The sequence below is a fragment of the Chelonia mydas genome, chromosome 11 (assembly GCF_015237465.2).
Source record: "Chelonia mydas isolate rCheMyd1 chromosome 11, rCheMyd1.pri.v2, whole genome shotgun sequence".
Lineage (NCBI taxonomy): Eukaryota > Metazoa > Chordata > Testudines > Cheloniidae > Chelonia > Chelonia mydas.
In genome coordinates this window covers 16,819,818-16,841,263 of record NC_051251.2, presented here as the reverse complement: position 1 = coordinate 16,841,263, position 21,446 = coordinate 16,819,818, and the positions used below count along the sequence as shown (strand labels likewise).

The 21,446-nt window shown below is 41.0% G+C and overlaps 1 protein-coding gene across 9 annotated transcripts in view; it reads right to left on the bottom strand.

The window, feature by feature from the left end:
* Nucleotides 1-2,059: 2,059 nt before the first annotated feature.
* SLC35F5 (solute carrier family 35 member F5) overlaps nucleotides 2,060-21,446 on the bottom strand; it is a 56,155-nt gene continuing 36,768 nt past the window's right edge. For 8 of the 9 annotated variants that reach the window (XM_037912878.2, XM_037912879.2, XM_037912881.2 and 5 more), the window contains 4 exons: nucleotides 14,076-14,166; nucleotides 6,504-6,658; nucleotides 5,457-5,545; nucleotides 2,060-4,874 (listed from right to left, as the gene is read on the bottom strand). In XM_037912878.2, coding sequence (XP_037768806.1) covers nucleotides 5,464-5,545; nucleotides 6,504-6,658; nucleotides 14,076-14,166 — 328 coding nt within the window. In that variant the 3' untranslated portion in view covers nucleotides 2,060-4,874; nucleotides 5,457-5,463. Of the gene's footprint in view, nucleotides 4,875-5,456; nucleotides 5,546-6,503; nucleotides 6,659-14,075; nucleotides 14,167-21,446 lie in introns of those variants that run through there. The other variant, XR_006284668.1, reaches the window with a different exon arrangement.

The following is a 21,446-nucleotide window of genomic DNA, read 5'->3' as shown; positions in this document are numbered from 1 at the left end:
ACAGATGCATGCCATGCACTTACAGCCATGGGTGCCAGGTTTGTATGATTTCTGGTGGTGTCCAGAATGGGTCCAAGCAGAGGGTGCAGCAGGGGTGGGAAGAGGCGGGGGCAGGGCAGAGCAGGACAGGCTGGGGCCGGGTCACTCACTGCTGCCAGCTCCAGGCCCCCCACTAATCCCCCAGGCTGCTCTGGCCTCCGCATCCCTCTGAAGTGTAGGGCCCTGGTCGGTCCTATGGCGGGACGGCTCTGAAAATATAAGCCCAAACATTGGTAGAGCCGGACCCAAGTTCCTGAATATTGGTGGAGCACGGACAACGTGGGCCCATATAAACTTGCCGCCTATGCTTACAGCCTGCTCAGGTTGCTACATAAGATCCAGGAGGATTTTTGCCCCCCCTACTGTGCATTCTTCAAATGGCATTTTCAAATAGCCACTACTTCACTACGTCTAAAGAAATGCCTAGCAAAAATAATAATTCACCATTTTTTTGCATAAACTCACCTTGGAGTTAAGAACTTTCCCCTTGTTCCGTGACTTAAAATAGGCTCGACACTTTAATTAATTTTCCCAAGCCAAAAGACTATGTAGAGACCACGAATGGCAAAACTCAATATGAAAGGAGAATTCTTCGAAAATGGATTATAAACAATGGAAACAGGATAAAGAATCACAACAGTAAACAGCAGTACCTAGGCACAGTGGGGATAAACAAACAGGAAGAATGGCAAGTGTATAAGGCAAGGAAACTCAGTTTTCAGGCTCTTACTATTTTAAACTTCTAGCCTGCTGTGTAATATGAGGTATGTGATGCACATAACAGCACACACAGCATGTCTTGCATCACATGCAATACCCTGGTTTTAACTGTCCTTTGAAGGGCATTTAGCATTTCTAAGGAAAATACTGCTGAAGGCCCCAATCCAGCAAAGCACCTAAGTCTGTGTGTAACTATCATGGGATTACTAGAGTACTACTAGAGCAGTGCTAGAGGTTAAGTGCTTGAGTGCTTTTCTGGATTTAGGCTAAAGTTTGCAGCAGCCACTAGCAGTAAAAGGGTTAATGCAGTTTTCTGTATTTAACAGATCCAGTTGAATATAGCCAGAATTAAACCCTTATTTACTGTCTACCGGACTGCACAGTATAGTGTAGCAGACTAATTGTTACTCCCATTCAACTCTTGAGTTCCAAGACTTATTTTGGGGCAGTCAGAAAATCACTTAACTTTGCTCTGTATCAGTCTCTCCATATGTAAAAATGAGGATAATTATTTAGCTGCCTCATAAGGATGCTGCGATAAATGAGCTAATTTTTGGACAACACTATATATATGGCATTGTTTTTCTATAATGTAGGTATATGTGGTAAATCACTGCTCTTTAAATATGCAACAACATTCAAAGTATGATTAATTTAAAAAGTTAGAGAAGATTTTTTTTTTTTTATGGTGTACACACTTCCTACAGGAAATAAATCAAAATCAAGACATTCCAATTAAAGAGTAAAAAAACAAGTTATGGTAGCACATATCGGTAAAGAGAATTCTACCAGGAGAGATAGCTTCTTCACATTACTGTAACAAGAAACTGATTCCAGTTGCACATCATGTCATGTAAAAAAGAACAAAACCCAAAAAACAAAACAAGAAAAGTATTATATTCATCACGTCACCACTATTGCACCGGTACCTGAGATTCAAAAGCTAAATCTCTTGTGCCTTTACCTAGCAACCATTATAGAAAGCTCCATGAATCACTTTTCTAACAAAAAAGATATAAAAGATGTTCTTGTACTAAAAATCACAGGTTGGTATAGAAAAAAATATTTCCTCTTATTAAATGCAGGTATAATGTAACAATATATAACTTTAGTAATTAATACTCTAATACATGTATCTCTTGTAATGCTGGGGCACAACTGTTCAAATTATTTCCCTGAAAGGCCTTAAATTTTTATTTTGTATTTTACATTCCATTCTCCAGAATGCTACACATTAATAAGAAGATTGCTGAAGTCATTTATGATATCTAACACTTTATATCATGACACTAAACAAATCTGATTTCTCAAAATATTTATTTATATATATATAAATATAAATATATATATATATTTTTTTTTAAAATTAGTGAGGAGGTCCCAGCATCTGAATTGTTTAAACATATAGTTATTTGAATGTCCTTCGGAGGCATAGAGATAAGATGTTCTATGTATTAATGTTCATTTTTTCCAGCACAATGTATTTCTCTACACAATTTAAAACTGCTATGTAAAACTCTATAAACTAACCAAGGATTTGATGATAGATTACACATCTTTGTCATGTTTTGTAATGTTAAATAAGGATTCTGGTCCACAGTTATATGTTACAGCCCAGTACAACAACAACTATGGGTCATGGGCAATCGATTTCAAAAGTGAACCTTAGTTTTCTTCTGAAAACAGGGCAATACGCCTGTTGGAAAGCAAAATTAGCTTTGCTAAGCTTATCTCTGCAGATGCCACAATCCTTACCCTTCTCGCTACTATAGAGAACATGATTTAGTGTTGAGCATTAATTAGGCAAACTTGACAGAAGCCAAATATTAACTGAAGATGTAATCATTATTTAAGGGAACAACTATTTGCATTCCATTGCCACTATGCCTTAATTAATGGCTTTTCTTAGTAAGGATTCCGCTTAAATTCTCCGGAGTTACCTTGCTCCCTAAAAACCATTTTTAACCTTATCAGGAGAATTCTCTTCTTGCCAAACAGCCAAAAAATTCTACCCATGATCAGATATAAAAATAGTTCAACTGCGGCATTTAAAGTTCCTGTCTTCTCATGGGTAGTTGACGGCTGAAGTAATCGACAGACAGAGACATTCACTTTTAGTTAAGACTGTTTAAAACTAATGCAGTTTGGTAGAACTGAACGTTATTTTTCATTCAGTTTGATGTACATCATCAGTATTTCTTTCCAATTTTTATTGACCTCCATTTCTGCAAGAGATCAGGAACTCTGGCTTAAGCGTTCAAAAATAGGAGTATAAAGGACAGGTGACTAAATATGGACTTGGGACCAAAAAAAAAAAAAAATGGGATTTTTGAAAGTATCTAAGTGACTTCAAATGGGACTGTGCTTATAAATCTTTTGAAAATCCCAACCTCAGGTCCTATCTTCATGGCCCTACTTTGAAAAAGGTTGGCCTCAGATAAATTTTGTTCATAGTTTAGTGACCAATCGTTGATATAAAATTCAGAAAAATATTTGTATTTGATAAAAATGAACAAAGAAATAAATATTTGCCTGCAAGTGCAATAGCCTATGTTTTAACTTACCCTCTATAAATTTCAATTAACAATGGACTTCTCCCTACATCTACTGATTGGGGGATTGAATAAATTAAAATCTAATCCTTCTAAACATTTATCCAAGTCTGTGGTCTTAATACAGTCTAGTTAGACTAGTTTTTTCTTTACATCACCAAATCACCACCACCATTTCCACAATTAGTATCCTTATTGGTGGGAGTAATATAGAGATCAAAGACTGAATGGACATTTATCCCTAGAAAAACATCAGTTCCTCCAGAACAGGGTTGAGACAAATTGCAGAGCAGCAGGAGAAAGCTTGCAATGTTACTGTAGGTTTTGTAGGTATCTGGAGGATTTAGTCACCTTGACTGAAAGTCCATCTGTACTCTTTATAAGCATTACAATTCACTAAAAGACAATGAATTAGTAAATAATACCCCTGGGCCAAAGTTACCAAATTTTACTTTTTGAAGAGGGCAATGACTATTGGCAGGATTCTTGTGAATATATTTATTAATTCATTACCTTGCAGCATCAAACAGAACAGCAGCATTGCAGTAGGGAAGAAAACTCAGGTCACAGTGAAAGTTAGCCATTACACAATAATTTCATTAGGAAAACGAAGTCAACTTGATTATCTCTAGCTTTATAATTGCTTGGAAGATTTCAGTTGAGACAAGATAATAACTACAAAATTTAGAATTCTACTTGATGTTTTCCCCCCTCAAATAAGCAGCTGCACACATGGCATCTTGGAATTATTTACAATTTTACATATTAAATAATTTTGACTATTAAGTTCTCAAAAAGAGACTGATTCTGAATTATGAACGTTTACATCAAGTGCTTGTCCAGCCAAATTTAAAAATACATAACCTTTTTATACACACTTCTTTAAAAGTTTCAGATTGTTAGGTCATAACAGATTTTTAAACACAAAGCACCCTTTCCTATTACAAGGTTTTTTAAAATGGGATAAAGCAATATACGTAGTGTTCCAGAAACTTGCATACGTCTTGCTCTGATAGTTGCAAAAATGTACTTATTTAATAAATTAAGATATTTTTCTAATTTTATGTGTTAATATGCAAATAGACTTTATAGAACAAAAATGTTAATCCGTACCTATTACAAGTAACCTACATATTTAGCTTTTTTATCTGAAAGCCTGTAAGAAATGACAACCTGCAGACTTATTAACGTATTCATTTTTTAAAGTAATTTTTGAACAACTTGTTGTCCAGCATTTAACAAAAATGTGAAAACAAAAACAAAAATAAATCACCAGACCAGCATTTGCTTTCTTGATTATGTCAAGTAATTTCAAGTTGAGTTCTATAAGGCAGGTTGGTAGTTTAGATGGACTGGGATTTCCTATAGTTGTAGTGATATGCACATATTGAAGTTGTTCGTTGATAGAACTAGATGAAGACAGGCAATTATGGGAAAATAAAAGTTTAGGAGTTTCAAAAGAACTGAAACTTTTTTTCCAAATGTAGAATAGGCACTGAAATACGGTTCCTTATGGACTTTCCAGGAGATTGTCTCTTTGCTGAGTATGAATCCATCTTTAAACTGAAAAAAATGAAAACAGAATTATTAATGCTATGCACTAGGTATTAATTGTATTGATTTTGATCCTATATTTCCCATTTTCCATACCTTTTCCAGTCATAGTATTAAACGTATTTGAAATTTCGCATGCAGAATGGTGAAAAATAGATTGCAAATATACTATAGAGCTGGGCTACATTTTGTTTTGAGGCCAAACAGGCATTATTAGACTATGGAAAAAACGACCACATTTTTCTAAATCTTGCATTTCTAGTTATTTTAGCTTTGCAAAATTCTCCACACTCACTTGTCAGGGAGAGCAGCTTCATTTATTTCAAGGGAGAGTATCAATCATGATAAAGGGCGAGAGAGTAAATGTTGTGCCTGCACAGGTAAATTTCCATGACTCTCTGGCAGACTGCTAACATATATGAGCTCCTTCTTTAATTCATGGAAATGAGAGTTCATAAAACAGGTAAAGCTACTGAAGGTAATGGAATAATTAGCAAGTCCATTGTAAGGTGTTAACCTCAAGAGGGAAAAAATTTACTTAGAGTTTGAATGTATTCACTGTATCTTTTGAAGTTTACGTGTTAGACATACCTATTGCCTATGAACAGCAGCTTTCTCCTTCTTGAGAAACACTATGCATAGGGATGAGGCTTTCACACTGCTCACTTTCCTCTGGCATTCTGAAAGAGATATCAAATTCATTTTGTAATTACAGAAAATCTAAGACTGGTTATATTGTGACATGGAGACATGAATACTAAGGATGGTAACGCTATATAAAAGAGTTACATAGTATCTTGAGTAGTGTTCATTAAAAAACTAAATACTTAGGTGAATTACATATACTGTACTAGAGTCGTCATAATTAAGATCTATAGACAGCCATTTGGTGTCTCGGAAATATAGCAAATACTATGGTAACAATAATTAGGCAAAACCAAAACTGTAAAGAATATTCACTGTAGAAAAATGTTTTAGTACAATGGGATTTTAAGATGGTGGCTTGTCCCCAGCCCATGAAAACTCCACTGCCATACCCAAAGTCTCTTTCCAGGCATAGTTTTATTTTCCAAACATAGATAAAAAAACAAAACAAAACCAGTTCTTCCACCCCCACGGGGCTACAAGTACTAGGGGATTTTCCCCTTTGCCTCTCTCATTCCGTCCTGCTTCAAGGCCTGTTGCAGGATTCCTCCTCGTTCCTTGCACCCCTTCCCAGGGCTTCTCCCAGGAGGCTTTTTCCCCCCACTGCCTCCCCTCCCAATGGACTCCCTGCAGCCTCTGCCTACCTTTCCTTCCTGATGGCCCAGCTCTTTATAAGGAACACATGTCCACCCTTCAGCTGCATCTGATTAATGAACAGGGCTGGCAGGACCCAGACCTCTGGCCCTTAAAGGACAGACAATCCTGTCACAGGGATTTTTATAAATTTGTCTCTGCCCTCACTGGATATTAGGGCAAAGAATGGAGATAAAGAATTACACTGGTACCTAATCAAACAGTCAATGAGGTGCTCTTAAAGAAGGGGAAGGGAGGGAGCCAAAAACCCTGGGTGAGAGTTCTGAGGCTTCTGAAATAGGTAGGATACATAGGGAAGATAGAATGAAAAGTTAGGGAAATTACAATAGGTGATCATACCTCTGAATTCGATGCTTTCTGCAGATAAAGGCAAACATTCTTCTGATTCCTACCATCACTGGATCCCAGTTGTTGTAATGGCATAAGCAAGTTGCAATGAAAAATGAGAAAAATACATGGATTGCCCCTGCAAAAAATAACCAGGAAAACTGCACCTGGAATTAGAGCATGAATATAATTTATCCATCATGTAACAAAGTGCAATAGTAATTTCTTTTAACATTGGACTTTTTTCTTTTGTGACAACTGCCATAAAATTGAGAAGTGTCTACTTTTGTTATTGTTAAAAGTGTCTAACTTCAAGATTGTAAAGATAACTGAATTTGTAAATTTATTACCTCGTTTGTTGCTACAATAGTGTCAGGATATGTGTTTAAGAGACATTTCCACTTGGAGAAAAAAATAAAATCTATTTGTAAACTGTGTTGGGTCTCAGTTCCTTTGAATGCTGACCAATGTTACAGTTTTTGCATTTTAACATTTTCTATAAGATCTCTTCGTTCATCGTATCCTCAGTCACCTGCTGTGTTCAATTCCCTTTTTTCCTTACCTCCTTACATTGGGACCTATGTTTTTCCTCCCCTTCTCTTCCCGGTAACATGGTTCTCTTTTCTAGTTTCTCAAATGATCTCACCCTTACTTATTCACTCATGGACCTTAGAAGGATTACCAGGTACAGAATATCAAGAGACTACATCTTCTAGCTAAAAGCTGATGTGGATCCACATTCAGGTGAGAAGCCAACACTCCTCCCAGGCATGGAAAGAGATGTGCTGGGATTCATACTAGGATACGGTCTTTAAACCCTCTTTTGGGGACTTCATCTTCCATATCAGTCTCAGGAAAATACGCATGCATCTCCCCTCTCCTAAATTATATCTGGTTGCTGAAAAATGGAAGCACTTTCTTTGTTTCTCCACCCACCCGTACAAGTTGATGACACTAATCCATGAAAGTTTAATTTTCAAAGATGAGCAGGCAAGCGAATTTTCCAAGCCCTGAAACAACTGTATGGACAACCCAAGTGAAATGTCACAAAACAACATACCTACCTAGATTTGAATTTCTGACCAACAGTTTAGCTGAAAAAAACCCAAATATTTCAGGGCAATTTGTGCCCCCAAATGCTCATTTAAAGAGATATTCAGAGATGTGTGCATTAAAGAAATAAAAACAAACAATAATTGAAGAGAAAAATCCTTGGATGTGGTACTAGCAAAGAAGTTCTGATTTTTGTCTGCCAAATAAAGCACATGGAGAAGCTAATAGTTTTGGAAGTAACAAGAATTTGTTCTTCCTGAGTGTGTGTTGTGTGTGTGTGGGGAGGGAAGTACAGCACTTTTTATTAAGTTATTTGCTCACCTGTTTTGAAAGTGAGCCATAAATTAGATGAACGAGATTTTACCTGACTCTAGGGTAGTAATAGTTAGCCTGAGCATCTGGAATGTCTACTACATATGTAAAGCTTCAAAACAGAAATTACAAGGTCTGTAAAAAGCTTCTTTTTAGCTGGGAAAAGCTGATTAACCATAGACAAGGCTCCCCCTTGTGGAAAAAAATAAAGTCTTATACAGTGATAGGAAATCTTGGGGTTTTAATGAGTATGGACAACACCTCATTCTTAGAAATCTGTATCTGCAGTTACTAGAATTGATTAGTGTCCACATTAATTTCTAACTGAGCCTAGCTTCAAACAATTGAAATAAATGTTTAAATGAGCTTAAAAGGTACATTAAAAACATGGGGAACAGCCATTGGACTAGGACTAAGAGGACCTGGGTTCAATTTCTGGCACTGCCACTAATTTGCTGGTTGACCTTGTGCAAGTCAATTCACGCTCCGTGCCTCAGTTTCTCCATCTGTTAAATGGGGATTATGATACCAACTTCCTTCCTAAAGCATACTGAGATCTATGGATGAAAAGTGCTTTATAATAACTAGTATTACTAGCTGCAACAAGTTTGACTTGTAAGGTCTAAAGCATGCACGTCTTATATTTTAGTACTTTTCCCTTTTCCTCAGAGCTTCTGTGTTTAGGGGAAGAGGCAAATCTCCTGGGGAACACAGCTAACCTGAAGCACCCAGCTTCAGAGGGAATGCTCCCTTGAGCTAGTTCTATCCAGACCAGCTCAATTATAAAAGGCACTGAAGGGAAAGGAAGGGAAGAATTCAGCACTCCTCCAGCCACAAGTTAAAACCAAAGACAGACCTAGCCTGCTTAGGTCACATCAGAATGGTGTTAATTAGTGTGAGAAAGAGACAGGCAGACAAAGTCACACAGGCAGACAGAAACCTGGATGGTAGATGACAGCCATGTGAAGAGAAAATGAACTAGAAAGCGTGCAATTTGAAGCTGAAAAGACCCCTACACCATTACCACGTTTCTCAGTGGCAATGTCTATGGGGAGGTGGAGGAGGAGACAGATTGCTAATAAAAGGTTAACCAAAGGCAGACTCTAGAGGCAGCAGCAGTTTTTAGTGAGAGTGAAGAGATAATAGTCAGAAATAAAAGCAACAGGAAAATCCACAAGGAGCAGGAAAAGAAGAGCAAGAAAAAGGTCAGAGGGTGTTATGCCTGAAGGATGGAAAGGGTTAGGGAAGGTAGGGAGGAAAGGAGTGGATATGTGCAGAGGACTAGGATTAAGACAGATGTTGCCAGCAGACAGGCGGAGAAAGCAGAGGTAGATAAAGATTTATTAAAATAAGGAAAAGAAGAGCAAGTGAGATGAGAGTGAGTAAAATAAATGAGATTTGTTATTAAATGTTTTGGGCTTATTAATATTATAAATGTCAAACAGATACAGTACAAGTGTTCCGATTATAGTGATGAGTGCCATAAAAATAATTAGCAAGTTAAAAGAAACTGTGTTGCCATTGCATTAGTGTGCCTCGCATCTGTCACGCAACATTGCTTTAATGCTGTCTCTTCCATTTCAGATGCTGCAGTGATTTTGTGTATTTTTTGCTTATACAGAATAAATTCTATTTATTTAAAGGACTGGGCTGAGACTCTATTTGGGTTTATAGTTCAGAGAAGAAACTGTTCCAGTTTTCTGGGAATTACGAAAAAGGATTCCTGTTCATTCAACCATGGCCGCGACTAAATTTAAACAAATTGCCTCAGAATATGAAAAATAATAATAAAAAAAAGCTTGTGAGCCGTTTGCACTTCAAAGATATAAATATCGCTGCCTACATGCACTGGAGTGAAATTCTTCCTGTTTTTGTGGAGAAGAGTTACTTTGATTCACTGAAGAACTTTTTATTTACTTTTATATTCTTGGTACAATGTTTATGTCTTTTATATGAATTGCTTAAGTTTCAAGGCCAAGACAATTAGGCGTGTTTTGTTTAAGCTTTAGCTTATTCGCATGAAATAATTTATTTTAGTTGTAGTTTCTGTACACCTAAAGCTGAAAACATTTTCACTTTCTACCAAATAGAAAATATATCATATTTCATGTCTGCTTCCACTACTATTATTCAGGTTTGAATTCAGCCATCTTAATGCTTGTCATTTTCTTTCTTGTGGCGACTGGCATTTCACATGAAGAAAGGCCTTTTAAAAATAGCCTACCACAAAAACAGTGGCCCACATAAAATGTCACTACAACAGACTTCACAACACATACAGATGTTGCTGAACCCAATGTCCAAAAAATAAGATTTGGGAAAAGTCAGCCTTACGTGATATAATGGAAAACAACAAAATAAAAACGGATTCCAGTCTTCAGAGTGCTTAGCAGCTTCCAGAAGATACTGTATTTTGGGAAATAACCACTAAAAAGTGTCATGTAATTGCATAAAAATAAGGCAATAAAGCCAGAGGAAGACCTGCATTTTAACGAGACACATGACAGTAGCAATGTTTCCTCTAAGTTTTCTTTGTACTGAGCAAACTACGAACTTCACTGAGAACTACATTTTTGTCCCTGGGCAAGATTACCCTCAGGGTTTCAGGCACAGGAGGGAGTGCTTGGTTGGATGCTCTGCTTGTGGAGTGGAAGCAAGTCGGCATGTTAGTGGGGTCAGGGTGAGTGCTCTGCATGGAGACCAGGGAAATGAGGGAGTCAGAGATAGAGGGAGTGGGGGTGTCCGAGGCAGCAGAGAGATGTGGAGCTGTGTTCTGCATAAGGATGGGGTGAGCACGTATCCTTGTGCACCTGAATGGTCTGCCAAGACTATAGTGACAACGTAATTATTCTGAAGACAAGGTGACAGCACTGTGATATTCAAAAGGTTACACACGTTTCAGAACTCTTCCCTCCTCAGCAGGAAAAGACAACTCCACTTTGTTTTCCAACTGGAAAGAGTGGGAAAAGTGTTCAAACACAGTCAGGTAAAGTTGGCTCACGCTCTACCAACACACTCCTACCCCTTTTTTTCAGTAGAGGGGAAAAGTGAGAAGATGGGGGGGGGGGGGGGGAACGACCCTTAAAGTCCAAAAAAAGAAAAAACAAAGCTTTTCAGTGTATTAAAAAATCCCAAAGGGACATTAAATCAAAATGAAACAATAATATGCACAAAAAATGCACATAGAAAAAAAAAAACTGTTCATCAGAATGGAAATTTTCCCTGTGAAAAATCTGTGATCAGCTTTAGTCTCCCCACATTTAAGTATCAGAATGGGGACAGACCCTCTACAAGCAAGTAAAAGAGTATCTCAAAAGTAATGTAAAAAACTGCAATTTAATGAACTACTGTAATAAGTTATCTAATGAGCTAATTACTTTTTAAAATAAGCCTGTGCTAAAAATGTAGTGTAAACTGAACAACCATAAGTAACACCTGAAACCTGTGTATTCACTCAAGACATCTACATGATGTATAAATTGATCCAAGTAATATTTCTTGTGAGGTCCATAAGGAATTGTTAGTGTATTTTTATGTATCATCTTTATGCTTGAGCTTTGATCTTTTGAGATTTTACAAACTACCTAGAGTCAAGTTGGATTAAAGACCCCACTTCAGAAGAAAAGAAATGCCATTGAGAGTGGTGGGAGTGATCAGCAACTGGCAGACTGAGTTAATTTCTGGCACTGCCACTAATTTGCTGGTTGATCTTGTGCAAGTCAATTCACGCTCCAGGAACCGCGGCCAATGGGAGCTGCAGGGGTGGCGCCTGCGGACAGGGCAGCGCACAGAGCTGTCTGGCTGTGCTTCCGCGTAGGAGCCAGATGGGTGACATGCCGCTGCCTCTGGGAGATGCTTGAGGTAAGCTCCACCCGGAGCCTGCACCCCTAACCCCCTTCCCCAGCCCTGATCCCCCTCTTGCCCTCCGAACCCCTCGGTCCCAGCCCGGAGCACCCTCCTGCACCCCTAACTCCTCATCCCCAGCCCCACCCCAGAGCCTGCACCCCCAGCCAGAGCCCTCACCCCCCCACTCACACCCCAACCCCCTGCCCGGAGCCCCCTCCTGCACCCTGAACTCATTTCTGGCCCCACCGCAGAGCCCGCATCTCCAGCCGGAGCCCTCACCCCCTGCACCCCAACCCCCAATTTCGTGGGCATTCATGGCCCGTCATACAATTTCCATACTCAGATGTGGCCCTCAGGCCAAAAAGATTGCCCACCCATGGAACAGAGTATACGTCCACTTCCGTACCTGCCTTAGACTATTTTGTTGCATTTAACAGCTGCTGCATGCCATCAATGGGTGAAGGGAATCCAGTCTACAAAGTGAGTCCGGATCCTCTAAGCTGGGAATTGCTATAAGTGTAAGCTGCTTTTAAATTATTGTATTGCTTACTGATCCATTTTAGGGTTTACCATCTAAACCAAAGAACTTTAACCATTTCAATATTATTTAAGGGAAAGGAGGATTTCCGACTTATTTAGCAACATACAACTAACTGTTAGTCATTGCTGTCATTCGTTTAAATTTGTCAGAACATAAAGGAAGCTTTCATGATTTGCCTTTGATAAGTACAAAATGCACTTGATCGATATCCATTTTTTTTTTTTTGGTGAGTACAAAGAAGAATTAACGATACAGGTGAGAAAGATAACATATACACTAATTTCAAAAATTTTGAGGCATATCACTTATGCACAAATGTATGCTTTCTCCTCCCCCGACAAGCAGTACTTGTGCTAGTTTTGAAAGCGATTCCAAAAAGTTAAACAGGTATTGTAGAGACAGATCAAGTGATCTCAGTTGTTATAGTCAGACTTTGCAGCAAAACGGAATAATTATTTGCTCCAACATTAGGAGCAGCAGCAAAGTTTTAAGAGCCCATGATCTTAGCAAACAGAAAAACAAACCTGTAAGACGGAGAGCTTTGAGTCAATTAAAACAAGAATGAAAATGAAGACAAAGTAGTACTCAACATGTATGAATGTATTATGTGTTACTATACATAGAACATAAGAATGGCTATACCTGGGTCAGATCAAAGGTCCAGCTAGCCTAGTATCCTGTCTTCCGACAGTGGCCAATGCCAGGTGCCGCAGAGGGAATGAACAGAACAGGTAATCATCAAGTGATCCATCCAGTTGCCCATTCCCAGCTTCTGGCAAACAGAGGCTAGGGACACCATCCCTGTCCATCCTGGCAAATAGCCATTGATGGACCTATCCTCCATGAATTTATCTAGTTCTTTTTTGAACCCTGTTATAGTTTGACCTTGACAACATCCTCTGGCAAGGAGTTCCACAGGTTGACTGTGCATTGTGTAAAAAAATACTTCCTTTTGTTTGTTTTAAATCTGCTGCCTATTAATTTGATTTGGTGACCCCTCATTCCTGTGTTATGAGAACACTAAATCCAGATTATAATTCATATAAACAAATTAAGAATTTGGGGTTCCTTGCCATTGATAAAATACTACAGTCAAACATTCAGAAAGACAGCTAAATTTTATATGAAAATCATGACAAAAATGATCTAATTTTAATAGAATATTCAACAAAAATTTAGACAATTTAGTTTGAGGGGGAATATAAATGAAAAATTGTGGCTCATTTCTGTTCTAAACACACTATTTTTGGATATTTATTTTAATCACATGAAGTGCTCTCTCACAGTTATTAACTTCTATGACACAATACCCATCGAAATAAGGTGTTTTTTTTTTAATTGGGACCGCTTCATTTACAGATTTAATTTAATGTTTATTGTATTCATAAAATCTAGGATTAAGCCTTAAATTGTCCATCTTCTGCAAACATTAACCTACAGGTTTTTTACATCACTAACTGAATATTTTCAAAATATACAGGCCACAGACAGGATTTTACACTATTAAGTTGCTATTTAAGGATGCTGTTACATGATGTTCTACAGGTTTAGTTAAATGATTAGACCAGGTAAAGGAACTGAAGTGGGAGAGTTTGGTGATTTAAATTACTTTTCATTGAAGTTGTATTTCAGTGAGATAAAGTATGCAGTAACAAACAAGATTAAGATACATACAGGAAGGATGACAGACAATTCAGTCTTGATAATTAACAGTAATAGGAAAATACTGTACATTGTGTACATTCAGCTTTAACACTGGCATTGCATTAAAAGATACCTACTTAGGCCTGTTAATAATGCTCAAATCTTATCAGTAATCAAGTGTACATTACCTTCTGCATGCACATGTCAGCTATTATGGACAGAGGTATTGTAAGGCTTAGCGCAAGTGTGCCTATCAGTGATGAGGTAAGAAAGCAGCCCCTAAAAAATATAAAAGTCTTATTTAAAAATTAAGACAAATACTTTAAAGTACAGAAGAGATTTAATCAAGGTTATCTGTTAGTTAAGGTTTGTTTTAAGTGTAAAGTCATAAGGTTTGTTTTCAAAAGTTCTTTGCAGGACACCTTCAATGTGAAAGTGACTGAGCCATACAATATATATATTTTTTAAATAAGACATTTCATGGAATTACTGTGAATTTGAAGTATTCTTTAGTTCACGAATTATTGGCCCAACAAAAGATCTACAGTAAGGCTTGCCTAGTTTGAGCCATTTTGGTATCAAGTTAACAGCACCTAAGATACTAAGAAAGGCTGTAAGTTAGACACTATGATCCATCAAGTCAATGATCCCAAATGTAAAACCAGGCTTGACAACAGATACCTTCCTAAGAGGTATTCTGCTTTGTCATGTAAAGAATCACTGATTTAATAACTCTGTAAATGCTTATTTTCCCACTTCAGTCAATACTGTTCATTAAACTAAATTACCTATTTATTCATGAGTCTAATGGTATTAGATGCTGATGGACTATCAAAATCAGTAATTAGGAAGTTTTACGGGTAATCTGGAAAAAAAAAACAGAACTTCTCCCCTTTTTTGTTTCTTTATCTCCATCATCAAGGAACAAAGAGGGCACCAGATATATTTTTTCTATTTTAATTTAACTTCCTAATTACTAGGGCTGGTCAAAATTTTCCATCAAAACTGTTTCAACAGAAAATTGACCTTTCTACTAAATATCAAACAAAAAAAACCCCCAATAACTTTCCACAGACTGACCTGTTAAAAAACAACCACCACCACCTTACCCTTACCACCCCAAAAAAACCCCCACAACCAACCAATCTCCACACCAATAAAGTTCCTGGTTGAAAAATGCTAAGATTTTATTCAGAAATGCTACCACATCACCTCAACGGAGATGTAGTCCAGGTGCCTCACCACCCCATTCTCCTCTATGGGCCAGATTACCAGACAGACTACATCTCTTATGATGTACCATAGTGACATTACCAAATCAAAATTTTCTGTTTTCAGCTTAAGATTTTCAGGTTGTTGGCCAAAATGTTGAAGTTTTCCACAGAAAACAACCCCCTCTCCCTCAGTTATCTGACCAGTACTAATTACCAACTTTAAACAAGACCTTAAATTTAAGAATATTAATCTTTTTTATTCTATTTTTAAAAATTCAGTTAAGTCTTTCCTATGTAATTATATGGATAACTAGAGAATTAGTAGGAGTGACATCACAGAAGCTATGCACATGAAACCTAGTTAACTGAAAGGGGATGTGATTTTTATTCACATCACAAAATTGTTTTATTTTTGTTAACGCCTATTAAGCTCAAACAGTTTGAACAAACAGTTGGAAAAAAGTCTTTCGGCTAAAGATTTAATGCACATGCCTCTTCAATTAAGGAATGAGAGAACCCCCAATCCAAGCCACTGGGTCCTTCTCAGAGAGACTTCCAGCAAAACAAAGAGTAGACTGGACATTATATTGGTAAACTTTACCAAAAAAAAAAAAAAAAAAAAAAAGGGCAGAAAAAATACTTGAGCGGGGTGATGGGGGCAGAGAGAGGAAGCAAACAAATGTTAGGCCTTGTTTACTTATGGAGCAAAAGCAGCAAAAAAGCACTCTCCACTCCCCCAGAATTAAATGCACAAATCCAAATTTCCAGCTCCCGTTCACAACGCTTTTAACTGGTAGGTACTTTCTATGACCCAACTTTAAGTTCTTCCAAATACAGAAGTAATTCAACCACACAGAAATTTAGGAGTACAAAGTTTAATTCAAACCTACAAATATGAAGAAACAAATAATTAAGACTCAAAATCTGCCACTTGGCTCTTCAGCTTATGCTTTTATGTCGTTGTACGCACAAAGTGTAATTAAAAAAGCAAAAACAAAAAACAACTGTGGTCTTGTTGGGACTATTTGCATGAATAAAAGGACGTTTGATGTTAACTCAAAGAATCCTAAGATTCTTTGGGTTTAGAAATATTTTAGGCAGAGTTTGGGGACAAAATGAGATTTCTCATTCACTGCATAGCCATGAAATCACTAGCTTAATGTAGGAGCTGGGATCTCAACATTTAAATGGTTTCAGTTCAAACAAGTGTTACAACACAAGAATATTTTTCTAATCTACACTTTGGCAATTATTATTTTTTTCCAATTTAGCAATCTTGCTTCATTTTTCAGCAAACGATTTAATACCATCGCTAGAGAGATGTCTCTTATTAGCAAGATGGTGTATAATATTCCAAAATATCCTGTCAATTAAAACTAAAACTTATCAAAATACTAAGAGCCTATACTCTGTGATGCAGGTGAACCTTCACAGTGTGGCTCAGTCACCGTCCAGTGACTAGGCCACTCAATTCAGAAGCCTGACACAAAAAACGGTTACTCGCCTTCTCATAACTGTTGTTCTTCGAGATGTGTTGTTCATGACCATTCCAAAACAGGTGTGTGCATGACAGCCAGAAGATTTTTCCTCTAGCAGCATCCATAGGGTTGGCTTGGGCGCCCCCTGGAGTCGCAACTTCATGGCTCCCAATAGAGGGCCCTACCGACCTCAGTTCCTTCTTGCCGGCTACTCCGACAGAGGGGTAAGGAGGATGGGTATTGGAATGGACGTGAACACCACATCTTGAAGAACAACAGTTACGAGAAGGTGAGTAACCATTCTTTCTTCTTCAAGCGCTTGTTCATGTCAATTCCGATCAGGTGACTCACAAGCCCAAGTTCAGGAGGTGGGGCGGAGTAGTCCACTGATTGGAACACTGCTCTTCCAAAGGCCACATTGTCTCTGGCCTGCTGGGTGATCGCTTAGCATGTGGTGAAAGTGTGTATGGAGGACCAGACCACTGCTCTGCACATTTCCTGGGTGGGGACCTGCACCAGGAACGCCGTTGAAGAGGCCTGAGCTCTGGTGGAGTGCACAGCGATCGAAGGAGCAGGCACCCCTGCCAGGTTGTAGCACTCACGGATGCAGGATGTGATCCATGAGAAAATCTCGAGAAGAGATAGGAAGACATTTCGCTCTGTCCACCACTACCACGAATAACTGGATGGACTTTCGGAATGGTTTAGTTCTCTTGATGTAGAAAGCTAGTGCTCTGCGGACATCCAATGAGTGAAGCCTTTGCTCCCTGCCAGTCAAGTGCAGCTTTGGACAGAACACCAGGAGGAAGATGTCCTGGTTGATGTGGAACTGGGAGACCACCTTTGGGAGAAAAGCCGGGTGAGGCCTGAGCTGAACCTCGTCCTTATGGAATACAGTAAGGAGGCTCTGATGTTAGGGCCCTGAGCTCAGACACCCTCCTAGCTGAGGTTATTGCTACCAGAAACGCCACCTTGTATGAGAGAACAGGGAGCACGTCGCCAAAGGCTCAAATGGTGGCCCCATAAGTCTGTATAAGACCAAACTGAGGTCCCAAGCTGAAACAGGCTGTCAGACCTGCGGGTATAATCTGTTGAGACCTTTAAGGAAATGGCTGGCCAACGGGTTGGCAAAGACTGAGTGTCCCTCTGAGCCTGGGTGGAAGGCAGAGATGGCAGCCAACTGAACCCTTATTGACGACACAGACAGTCCCTTCTGCTTGAGGTGGAGAAGACAGTCCAGTATAAGCAGCACCAAGGCGAGCATCGGAGCCGAATGGTGCTGCGCCAACCAGACTGAAAATTTCCTCTACTTGGCAAGGTAGGTAGCTCTCATGGAGGGTTTCCTGCTGCCAAGGAGAACTTGTCTGACTTGATCAGAGCAAGAAAGCTCCCCAGGGGGCATCCATGGAGCTTCCATGCTGTGAGGTGGAGTGACTCAAGGTTCGGATGTTGGAGAAGGCCATGATCCTGAGTTAGTAAGTCCGGGAAAAGCCGCAAGGTAACTGGAGCTTCCACGGACATTTCCGGGAGTGACGTGTACCAGTGCTGGTAGGACCAGGCTGGAGCTATCAATATCATTGAAGCTTCTTCCCTCCACATCTCAAGGAGTACCTTGTGAATGAGAGGGATGGGCAGGAATGCATATATGAGATGGCCTCCCCAGGGGAGGAAGAACACATCTGCAATGGAGCCCGGGCTGTGATTCAGGAAGGAGCAAAACTGCTGACACTTCCTGTTATGTTACGTGGCGAACAGGTCTATCTGGGAAAAGCCCCACTGATGGAAGATTGAGTTCATGACGTCCGGCCTAAGGAACCACTTGTGGCGATGGAATGACCTGCTGAGATGATCTGTCAACTCGTTCTGAACTCCAGGGAGGTACGATGCTTGCAGGTGTATCGAGTGCTCTACAGAGAAGTCCCACAGCATGAGTGCTTCCTGGCACAGGGGAGAGGAGCGTGCACCCCCGTTTGTTGACATAAAACATCGCTGTGGTGTTGTCTGTCATGACTGATACACATCTACCTGTTAGGTGGGCTTGAAAAGTCTGGCATGCCAGGTGTACCACTCTCAGCTCTGACGTTGATGTGTAGAGTGAGATCTGCCTGAGACCAGAGGCCTTGTGTTCTGAGGTCTCCCAAACGTGCCCCCCAGCCCAAGTCTGACACCTCTGATGGATGGCTGAGGGCTGGTGAAGGGGACCCCTGCACATACTACCTGCAGGGTGAGCCACCACAGGAGTACTGGAGGAGGCAGGGTTACAATCCTGGACAAACTGTCCTGGGTTGGCTGATACACTGACGCTAGCCATGACATGAAGAGATCGAAGTCTGAGTCTGGCATGATGTATTACGTGGGTACAAGTAGCCATGTGTCCTAGAAGTTTCAGGCAGTTCTGTGCTGTGGTGGTGGGGAACTGCCTGAGACCTTGAATGCTATCACCTAGGGCTCGAAATCTCACTTCGGGAAGGAATGCTCTGGCCTGGAGTACAGTACTGCCCCTACAAATTCTATCCTCTGAACCAGGGATTTCCCCTCGTTCAGTAGCAGGCCCAATTCATCGTAAGATGCTCTTATGAAGGGGACTTCTCTACTTGAGCCCTGGATCAGCCCTTAATCAGCCAGTTGTTAAGGTACGGGAACACTGTACCTGTCACCTGCGCAGGAATGCAGCCACAACTACCACGCACTTGGTGAATACTCAAGGTGCAGCTGACAGGTCAAATGGAAGGACTGTGAACTGGTAGTGGGTGTTGTTCACCACAAACCTGAGATTTTCTGTGGGACAGAGTTATCGCTATGTGAAAGTAAGCATCCTTCAAGTCGAGGGTGGCATACCAGTCTCCTGGATCCAGTGAAGGGATGATGGAGGCTAAAGAGATCATGTAGAATTTGAGTTTCTTCACGAACTTGTTGAGTTCTTGCAGATCTAGGATGTGCCTGAGCCCTCCTTTGGCTTTCAGTATTAGGAAATACCAGGAACAGAAGCCCTTGCCCTTCTGCTCCTGAGGAACCTCTACCACTGCCCCTAGTAAAAGGAGCAAGTGCACCTCCTGTATAAGGAGCTACTCATGAGAAGGGTCCCTGAAGAGGGACGGGGAAGGGAGGTGGAAGGGTGGGAGGGCACAGAATTAGATGGAGTATCCCCTCTCTACTGTGCGGAGCACCCGGAGGTCTGAAGTGATACGGGACCATGCACAATAGAAAGGGGATAGTTGGAACGAAAAGGTAAGGCGGGGCAGATCCAGTTCTTGATCTGGTATGACATCCTCATGCGCGCCTTCAAAAGGCCTGTTTCTGGCCCGCAGAAGGCTTGGTTTGGCCAGAGCCCTGGCCTGAGGACAGGTACGGCCACTTCCTGCTGCTCCTATTCCTCCTCCAGGAACCACCCTGTCAGTTTTGCTGGTAAAACCGCGGAGGAGGTTGCAGCCTGAAATGCCTGCATTGTGTGGTGGGGGTGTGTATACCCAGGGACTTGAGGGTAGCCCTCGAGTCTTTTAAACTGTGCAGTCTTCTGTCTGTCTTTTCAGAAAACAATGCCTGACCTTCAAAAGGTAGGTTTTGGATGGTCTGCTGGACTTCATGAGGTAGTCCAGAGATCTGGAGCCAAGAGGACCTCCTCATGGCCACCTCCATAGCCATGGTACGGGGGCTGCATCCACGCCATCAAGAGCCACCTGCAAGGAAGCCCTAGAAATGAGTTTGCCTTCCTTCACCAAGGCATTCAATTCAGAACAGGAGTCTGGTGGTAGCAGCTCAGCAAACTTGTCCATCGCTCCACAGGTGTTAAAGGATTATCTACTAATGATGGCCTGTTGGTTTGCAATTCGCAGCTGCAAATCAGAGATGAGTATACTTTCCTCCCAAATAAGTCAACCTTTTTGGCCTCCCGGTTTTCAGGGGAGGGTCCCTGGAACCCCTGGTGCTCCGTTTGGTTTGTAGCATCCACCACCAGGGAGTCAGGTGGAGGGTGAGCGTACAAGCACTGGTACCCCTCTGAGGGGACGAAATAGCTTCTTTCATTCCTACTTGCAGTGGGGGGCAAGGAGGCCAGGGTCTACCACAAAGTTTTTGTGCTGTCACTTATAGTTTTAATAAGTGATAGCACGATACACGAGGGTCCAGAGAGGGCGAGGACATCCACCAAGGGATCCTCATCCTATACCACTTCCTCTGCCTGGATCCCCAGGTTCTGGGCCTCCCTGCGCAACAGCTGTTGCAGGACCCTACTATCCTCCAAGGCCGGGGCTTTTGACATGCCCACAACAGGGTCATCTGGGGAGGAGGAGGACGAAAACACTGGCCCATGGCCCTCATCACTGCCCTCGGTGCCAAGAGGGTGGCAGTCCTCATGTGGATGGTGCTGAGGCTGCCAGCGCCGAGCTCAAAGCGGCAGGCAGGAATCGTTGCTGGAGATGGACCCGATGCCAGCTGCCGTCGCAATCAATGTCCATCTGGATCTCTATGCCTGGTCCTGACCCTTAGCCTGATGGTTAGCCCATGGAGTCCAAAAGAGTTACTGAGTTGGTGGTTGCCACTGAGGTGGCCAGGGTGCTGGCGGTGTTGCCTAGATCTAGACCTCCTGCTGCTGGACTCCGAGGTCTCCAAAAAAGAAGACCACAGAGGAATAGTATTGGATGGTGCCGAAGAGCGGTGCCAAGCCTCTGGAGACTGATGTGATTTCCCCCCGTGGGCGGCCAGCACCGGGGAGTGGTGTGCTGGAGATGGTGAGCAGCGTGACCTCATTGCTGGCTTGCCTCTAGATGGAACAGGCGGTCTGGCTATTACCAGTGCCTTGAGTCGACGAGCCCCTGGGAGCTGCCAGACCCAAAGTAGGCTGGGTGTGCTAAGGTCTCCCTGCCGCTGT